Source organism: Zea mays, chromosome 4, assembly GCF_902167145.1.
Source record: "Zea mays cultivar B73 chromosome 4, Zm-B73-REFERENCE-NAM-5.0, whole genome shotgun sequence".
Classification (NCBI taxonomy): Eukaryota; Viridiplantae; Streptophyta; class Magnoliopsida; order Poales; family Poaceae; genus Zea; species Zea mays.
The window spans coordinates 226,783,167-226,792,432 of record NC_050099.1 but is presented as its reverse complement, the minus strand read 5'-3'; the positions used below and the strand labels follow the sequence as shown (position 1 = coordinate 226,792,432).

General features: G+C 45.3%; 1 protein-coding gene and 1 long non-coding RNA gene across 2 annotated transcripts; both read right to left on the bottom strand.

Annotated features, from left to right (window-relative positions):
• Positions 1-531: 531 nt before the first annotated feature.
• On the bottom strand, positions 532-3,928 carry LOC100193424 (nicotianamine aminotransferase 1). The gene is made up of 7 exons (NM_001138546.1): positions 3,498-3,928; positions 2,667-3,006; positions 2,344-2,562; positions 2,205-2,264; positions 1,611-1,766; positions 1,212-1,305; positions 532-762 (listed from the first exon to the last, which is right to left on the bottom strand). Exons 1-7 carry the CDS (start codon positions 3,797-3,799, stop codon positions 629-631), a joined length of 1,305 nt encoding a protein of 434 aa, NP_001132018.1. The 5' UTR covers positions 3,800-3,928; the 3' UTR covers positions 532-628.
• A 3,665-nt stretch (positions 3,929-7,593) lies between these two features.
• Positions 7,594-8,249, bottom strand: LOC103655939 (uncharacterized). Its single transcript, XR_002268902.2, has 4 exons — positions 8,153-8,249; positions 7,906-8,075; positions 7,739-7,816; positions 7,594-7,627 (listed from the first exon to the last, which is right to left on the bottom strand). It is a non-coding gene; the product is annotated as an uncharacterized lncRNA (long non-coding RNA).
• Positions 8,250-9,266: the final 1,017 nt, after the last annotated feature.

Genomic DNA, 9,266 nt, shown 5'->3' with positions numbered 1-9,266 from the left:
TCTGTCGTTGCCCGAGTAGGGGTAGCCACAATTCACGCTATCGGTGGTGCAAATCACCCACTCGGGACCTATTATACCTAGAGAGGACAAGGTGTGGATTATCCACCAGGCTTTGGTCCAATAGAGCACATGGCGAAGCCAAGTACGTTGTTGTGGGATGACCCCTAACCAAGGACAACGTTATTTCTACCACACCGTCACACATCGTCTCAAGAGCTTCACCAAGCAAATATTGATGAAAGTCGAGCCCTAATTCCAAGGCCCCAAATAAAGCATCCAAATGAGGTGAGGTCCTTTATTATGCAGCGTTAGGGCTTCACCACTAGTGTACCAATGCAAAGTGGGTCGAGAAAGAAGGCCTATGAGGAACTCTTGGATGAAAATGATCATGATGGTAGCAACATAGATATAAAGGCACCTCTTAGATTGTATTGCTGCATTTTTTTTTCTTAGTTGTATAGTATTGTATTTGTGTAATATCAAAACCTAAAATCTACCTCCTAGGATGATCGACAGATAATCAAAATTTCTGCGTATTCAAGGAAAACTTTATTAATTCAGAGGGATTTCAAAGTTCCACATTTGTTGATAATACAATGGAACTAGGTAACTTTGAACGTAGATACAGTTAATGGCCATTAAGCAAATTCTTCTTCTTATGCCTTTGGCAGAAAGATTTGATCCTCTCAAGACCATCAAGAAGAGAAGATGAATCAATGGCGAAAGTGATGCGGATCCAGTTTTCCATTCCCAAAACACTCCCTGCATTGGAGAAACACATGTATGTATGATTAAATGCTGATATCAATTTAAGATGAGAATCTTAACCAGTGCCTCAGAGTAACAAATATCCAAATGTCTATCCTAAACAGTTAGACACTTAAGCCTAGTCGTAAAAGCTACTCCCAAAATCTCAAAAGTAACCAAGGAGTATATTTCTCTGTCTATTCGTCAGTAACATTTATAAGTTGTTGATAAAGGAGAATCACCCCTCATTTATATATTAGTGAATCTCCTATATTACATTTTTCTCATATGAACAAAAGATGATTCATGTATTCCAGCATCAATTCACTGTTTTCTTAAAGCATTTCTGAGCGCAAACATACAGTGTAGGCCTGGAGTACCTGTAACCCGAAACAGACAACTGCTAGAGCCAAAATGAGTTTTTGTCAGATATGATTTTTTCCAACAAATCAAATCCATCTCACCTGGACACAAAATCACAGACTCTTCTTTTGCCAGCTTGCAGCAAAAATCAATATCGTCATGAATCCCCTCCAAAAGATACAAATTTAATTTCACCTGTTTGTGACTTCTCCAAGTTAGAAAACTGACCAACAAGTTCTAAGAGTATCTATATGTTTCATTCAGTGTGGTTGTGTGTAACAGATAATATATAGAGAGATAATGTTTATATAACATGACTACTTTTTGATGAAACAATAAATAATTTCTAAATAGACAAGAGCTATTGTAGTAAATTGAAAGATTTATAGTACCATTTCAGATGCTGATTGTTCTAACATAGTGCTCAACTGTTTCATTTGTATTACTATTTTTTTCCTGTTCAACCACTATAACAACATATAATTTAGTAAATTGATTACCATGACAAACATGGAACCTTCTGGCTTGTGAGGGCAGGTGATGCACTTGATGTCCTTTATTTCTCTGTAACATATCTCTGAGGTTTCTGCTAGCAGACCAATGATCCTCCTGAAAAAATCTTCCTTTGTGTTCCCAAGAATATGGGGAAGTGCTCCCTAATCAAAATTTTCACAGTAAGTCTTAGTTATGAGACAAAATATGTAAGACAAGTGCTTCTGAAAATAAAAATGAATACTAGTTAGAAACTGGGATCCTGAAAGCATGTTTACAGACGAGACAATTTCCCATTTTCAGGTCTCGTACTTACAAAACTCATGTTGTCTAAAATAACATCACACTTTTCTTTCCACAGATCACAGGGCAAAATGAAGTAGCACGACTCAAAATCACCATTATTTTAAACACATTTGAATTGATGAGACAATTATATATTATTAAAAGAATATACGGCATGTTTGCGTGTAAGCACTTTTAATTATTAGAAATGGAGGTCTCTTATAATAATTATATAAAAGATACGCAGATCGCCTACGTTGATTTTTTTTTTGAAACGAATGGATACCAGTGCAGGGGAAAATGTACAAGCTACTAACCTGAACAAAAGTTGCCGGATCAGTTGAAACGTTAAGGAAGTTTGTTATTGATGCAATGATCTGCAGAAGTCGATAGTTAGTGAAACAGCGTAGCAACACTACTTGAAATAAGGACGTAGGATACAGGCTAATGATTTACCTTGGTTTCTTGCAGAATCTTGTTGGGATCACATACAGCTACCCAACCAAGTCGCCACCCAGGCACTATCCACCTCTTCGATAGTGATCCTATGCTCAAGACAGGGGCAATGTGGCCAAAGACACCCATTGGGACGTAAGGGGTGTCCCCAAACACCAGGTTTCCATACACTTCATCAGCGATGACTAGTATTCCAAGCTTCCTTGCTACCTCCGCGACCTAAATGACATCAAGACGTGCTTAGAACACAATTTGGTCTCCGCGAGGACTAGTTAAACTAAATTCAATTTCATTTAAATGGTCAGTGAGATAAGCAGCCATGCCTTGGCTAAATGTTCACGGGTGTAGACACTGCCGCAAGGATTGTTGGGGTTTATGATGACCATTGCGGTGGTGTTCTTGTCAGCAATCGACTCCAGAGAGTCGATATCGATTTCCCACCCTCTCTCAGGAATCAGATCGAAATGGCGAACTTGTAAGTTGTGCAGTCCTGCACGCGCCTCATAATTTGGATAGCCTGGTCTTGGGAGCAATATGTTGGCGCCCGGTTGGGCAAGGACTGAGACGACAACCTCAATGGCTTGAGTGCCTCCAGCGGTGAGGAAGATGTCATCAGTTGACAGCTTGTATGGAAGATCACTTGACAGGTGCTCCGCCAGAGCACTGTTTTTTTTAAAAAGCAGCAATAGAAAAATCAGTATTCACCTGTCTTGCGCCAGTCAATAATAAAATTTGCAAAAAAAAAAAATATAAACAGGTTACGCCGGTCAATAATAAGTTTGGCAAAAATATGTGAAAGACTGAGCTCGTTAAGGAAGATAATGTGCTACAATATTCTTAGAGAATATACTGCCAGTTATCCCGTAGCAACGAGAATGTATGTGTATATTTGGCAGTGTTTCGCCTGTCTTGAGTCCTGTATGCAACAACACATACAGAAGTACTGTACAGTACAGGTGCTTCATCAGAACAAGCAAGCCCATTCCAGCACGCTAGGTAGTTCCCTTCATTTCCCGTAGTGTTTTCTTGTTAGGAAATACTCCATGGTGGCAATGCCCATCATGAAGGAATTAAGTTACGCGGTTGGTGGTGGCATCGGCACACGGGAACAACGTGCACACCATCGAGAGCGAGAGCGAATTGATTAACCGTACCGGCGGGCTTCGGGGAGGCCCACGCCGGCGGGGTAGCAGTTGAACTTGCCCGTCCGGAGCGCGGCGGCCACGGCGTCCTCGGCCTCGGCGGCGGTGCGGAAGGCCGGGAACACCGAGGGGTCCCCGTGCGCAAGCGGCAGCACGGGCCGCGGGTCGCGCCCGTCCACGCTCGCGCTGATCTTGAACCGCGCCGCCCGGATGCTCATCTTGTCCCCGGCCACGGCCAGCGCACCCTCCTTCGCCGCCCGAGCGAACCGCCACTCCGCGTGCCCGCTGCCATTGTCGCTGGCGTGGGTCGCCATGGGTTGGACAAACAGGGGGCGACGGAGAGAAGAAGTGGGGCCGAGGTGGTTTTGGGCTGTGGAGGCCGGAGGGAGAGCGATTGGCTGCGCGCGCGAGCTGTGGACTCGATGACTTGAGTTGATTTGGTCCCTGGCTAGTCAAGTGTGCCTCCACTCCACCTTTTTATACGCGGCCGCCAGCAGGTTTGGGCCTCGGGCCGGGCGGCACGATTCACGCGCCCCGGCCGGGAGTCTGCCAGGCCGCTTTGGCAGCCGAGACGGCATCCCCTCGTCCTCACTCACTACTCCGTTTTGTCCTTGCGTTGGTGGTAGCTGGTGCGTGCCTGGTAGCATACAATACAAACACAGACGCCGGTAGGGTGGTCCGTGCACGGAGCATGCATGATCCGCGCAGTCCTTGCTTGTCTTTTCCTCCTCTTTATTCTACTTTGTTGGCCCATTCACAACTATTGTGTTAATCAACAACTAGTCGATGATCATATGTTAATACGATACATAAATATTCAATAAAATATCGATGCATAATAATAAAATGAAAACAAACAATGTATTTATTATCTCGACCTCATTAGCAAGGAGTAGTCAAGTCTATACCACTCTATTAGGAATCTCTACTCCTATTATGAACGTAAGGAGGGCGTCCACAGCCCCTCGTGCCCCCGCCTATCTCACGCGCGGCTACCTCCCCTACACGCTGCTTTCAACGCCGGCAGCCGCACCCCAAATTCCTCCCCACGCGCTGCTTTCTCTCCACCAATGGCGCCCTGCCCCAACGGCTGCCGAGATGCACAAGTTGCGGCTGCCGCCCTTGCCCGCCTTCAACGCCGGCAGTCGCACCACAAATTCCTTCCCACGCGCTGCTTTCTCCCCACTAACGGCGCCCTTCCCCAACGGCTGCGAACGCCCTTCCCCAATGTCTCCTTCTACGCGCGTCTTCCTCCCCACGCGCTGCTCTGGCCGAGATGCCGCCTTCTACGACACGAACGCCAACAGAGCCGGAGCCCGAGCCCATCCCGCCTTCAACGCCGGATCTCGCCCCAAATCCTCGCCCGCCTTCAACGCCGGCAGCCGCTCCCCAAATTCCTCCCCACCAACGATGCCCTTCCCCAAACCCCTCCCCGCGTTCAACGCAGACAGCTCACCCAAATCCTCGCCCACTTCCCATCGATGGAGAAAGGAGTGTTACTTAAGGACCATGCCACCCCCAAAACAGATAGGCGTTGCCAACAATCCCATCCGGGTACATCTCTGCGATCCAGTAAGTTGCGGCGCCAATCCCCATCCAGGTACATCTCTGCAACTTCTCAATCCTCAATGTCTATATGGTTCTATATGTGTAAAATAGAACCACACATGAGAAAAATATTAATAATTACCCAATGGCTTTTTACAGAATTGGTTCATCCTCATCAATCATGTGATATGTTTTTATAGTTTGAAGTGAAGGATCATATAACTAAACATGTTTTACACAAGGTTTAGAAGATGCTATAATGTTTCCTTGTCATTTTAACTATATTTTTACACAGTACATACTTAGATGTTAGTCTTTGGGCACAACTCCTATGCAATGGGAGACACATTTTTAGCATCCTTAGGTTGGGTGGTTTGTAGAAGAAAGGAAATAGCAGTAAGTTGCAAAGATAGCAGTAAGTTGTAGAGAAGGTAGAAGTAATAATATATTGTATAGAACTCAGAGAGGTTGGGTGGTTTTTAGGGTAATCTGTTTTTGTCTGCTATCAAGTGTTCATGCAAGTGTTATATCAAGTGTTCATCCATGCCAAGATGGTTACTAAGCGAACACACGCAGCATGCATGGATCTACCTTATCTTAAGTGGTCTCCATCTGATCTTGCTTCAGTATCCTTTTAGCTTTCCTAATCAATAAACCATTTATAGCTATGGATGTTTTTTTATCAATTGTTATGTTTCATTCTCAGTCTTACTGTATTTGTTATGCAGTTGTCTATAAGGAGACTTGGAACTACTCCAGTTCTATTCTTCAGGCATTTTTAGTACTGATAGTTCCAAGTTTGGTTAGTGTGTGAGCTTTAAGGAGCGATGTAGAACATCACGTATTCAACTTTCCTGAACACTAAGTTTTGATTTATTATCTCTGAGGAGTGTGTGAGCTTTAATGGCTTTGACAGAGAAGGCTGTTAATTGGCCTATTGTTCTGACAGGTTCACTATTTTTTTCTTTTTTAATTATTTTAAGAAAAGAAAGTGTTCAATATCTCTTAATATAGGCAGAGATGGATCAAACCCTCGCAGTCAGAAATAAATTATGTTATTGTTCCTTGTAAGAAAAGAAAGTTGTTTAAAATAACTGAAATATCTTATGTAAGCCAGATGAAGTATACCTACAAAAATCTTACTGAATTTCTTTCTTTTTAAATTATTTTAAGAAAAGGAAGTGTTCAATGCCTTTTATTTCAGGAAAGAATTAGTATAAGTTCTTGGTTCATACGGTCTTTTGTATTGTCACTGCTAGGTATATTTATGAACTTGCCTATCCATTATATTACCATTTATGAGACATCCTGATCTATATTAGCCAACGTTTGATATATATGATTGAACAGTAACATAACTCTTGAAAATGCATACAAATTGTTGGATTTATGGAGCACCATGATGATGAACTATGGGCAGAACTGATTTAGTATTAGGTATTACACAGTATTAAACCCACATGGTTTTTTCTAAAACCAAAAAACATTTTAGTAAAACTATGTACAATAGAAATACACTTATTTCCATTCTTCAAAGTGAATTCTGTTTTAAGAAAACTGCTATTACCTTTTTTTGTTTTGGTCCTAGGCCTGTTGATGAGTTGATCTGACTGAACGTTTCGCGTTACAGCGATGTGGTTGCCTGGTCCGGTCAGTCACTCTCTCCTTCCTTAACGCAGTGGTCGAAGATTATTCTTCTTTAGCGAAAAGCCATAACCTTTTGGCAATTCAGCTTACTCAAATACTCAATTGAAACCAACTACAAAAAATGATCCGTCTTCTCTACCAATCCACCCCATTTTGATTACAAACACATCAACATATGGAGAAAATAGTAAACAACTGCAATTTGCAAATCTCAACAGTGATTACGAATTAAAAGTTCTCTGACCAAACTATAGAGTAACGGCCAATGATACTACATAACTACGAATAGCACGAGTAGCAGTTTTAGTAAGATTTACATGGAGAAGTACATGTGAGTACCCATAGCACGAGTAGCATTTATATACTACAAAATGAAAAATGAAAATGTACGTAGAGCCGCCCACTGGCCTCCTGAGGCCTGAGCACTATTGTGTTGGACGGTAGGCCTAATTTCTGACAGGTAGGCTCGCACACTTCTGAAAATGCTGCTCCCACCGTGCGCTTAAGGCCGAAGAGCCGCCCACTGGCCTCCTGAGGCCTGAGCACTGCTCGACTGAGGCTTGACCACCGCCCATCGCGCCGCCAAGCACCAGCTTCTGAAAATGCTGCTCCCACCGTGCGCTTAAGGCCGAAGAGCCGCCCACTGGCCTCCTGAGGCCTGAGCACTGCTCGACTGAGGCTTGACCACCGCCCATCGCGCCGCCGAGCACCAGCTTGACCAAACAAACTCAATTCTATAAGTAAACAATGGGACAGGCACGGGTGGGGCCTTACCTTAGAGTCATGAATCCTAGCAGGCGATTTAGTGGTGGTGGTTGCTGGAGGGGCGCTTAAGGATCACCGATAAATGAGTAGGTGAGCATCTTCGCTATCCTCTCATTGAGCGTTTTTCATTCAAATAGATGATGTGTGATCTCTTTTAGTTCAGTTTCTGTTTGTGCTCCCACCTGTCAAGCAACACTATACATGAATTATGGTTATCCACCATACCTGCAACATTGAATGATGAAAAGAACATTGAACAAATAACACATTGCGATCCCTGGACTTCACATTACCTGAATGACAGCAACACCACCAGCAAGCTTCGCTATCCTCTCATTGAGCTTTTCCTTTTCGCATTCTTGTTCTGCAGCCTGCAAATTTAGGTTCAGAAAAATAGAGCTTCAGACTTTCACCTGAGCAGTAAAGTCAAGTGAGCAAATAGAACAGGAAAAGGTCAGACCTCAATGAGATTTTTAATCTGTGCAACCCTCTTAGTAACTTCTTCCTGGGTGCTGCCATCACCAACAATTGTTGTCGACTCTTTCATAAGGACAACCTTTGCAGCTGTTCCAAGAACTGATTTGTCGGCCTTGTCAAGTGATAGCCCAACTTCATCTCTGATTACAGTTGCTGCAGAAACAAAGTATGTTTATGGATAAGGTGCATACATGATCAAAATGAAGCTTTAGAATGGAAGTTTAGCTGACCTCCAGTAAGGATGGCAATATCATCCAAGTACTGTGTCTTGCGCTCTCCAAAACCAGGGGCTTTGATGGCAGCGATCTTCAGTGATCCTCTGAGCTTGCAACGTCCAAATGGAGGTCACTAAAGATCGCTGCCATAACTAAATGATGTGTGACCAAATTATTAGAGCGAAGATATCATGATATAAATAATTCGGTTCAGTTGAAAATGCTGCTCCCACCGTGCGCTTAAGGCCGAAGAGCCGCCCACTGGCCTCCTGAGGCCTGAGCACTGCTCGACTGAGGCTTGACCACCGCCCATCGCGCCGCCGAGCACCAGCTTGACCAAACAAACTCAATTCACTAAGTAAACAATGGGACATGCACAGGTGGGGCCTTACCTTAGAGTCATGAATCCTAGCAGGCGATTTAGTGGTGGTGGTTGCCGGAGGGGCGCTTAAGGCGGTTGTAGGCGGCCTCGACGATGAGGTAGATTCCAAAGCCGACAATGGCAATGTCGAGCCCGGGTGTGGTGTGGCGCAGTGGGTTTCCCACCATCGGGTGCCTCCTCCACTCGTCCCTCCGCGGACTGCTGGTGTATGCGCGGAGGTGGTTGAGCGACAGTCGCGGAGGATGCGGACGGGCGGATGATGCTGAGATGGCGCGAGCAGCGGAGCGGAGGATGCGAGCGGGCGGGCAGGAAGCGTGGGGCGAGGATGGCAGGGCACGACCATGGAGGATCCCTGGGATGCGCCTTCCGTCGAAGGTCAGCGAGGCGGGGGCGAGAGGATCCCTGGGATGCGCCTTCCATCGACCGAGCATCGACGCGGGGCGAGAATGGCGGAGCGACCAAGAGTGGATTTCCCTTGCTGGATTTAGAGCTCAGCTACCTATGTTAAGTCAAAAAAAAGGAAACCCAACGATCGTCAATCTCGTCATGTCTCTGCCGCACCTCAGTCTCCGCCGCACAGATCGGCATGCCACCGTGCGCCCTAGACTGTAGCCCCTGCACCTCCCTCCATCGCCCTCGTCAATCCCGTCATGGAAGGCCCATCCTCGCCTCCCCGCGCGCGGCGTCTCCCTGGATCTTCCCCACCATCCTCGCCTCTCGACGCGCGGTGATTCCCTGGATCTTCCT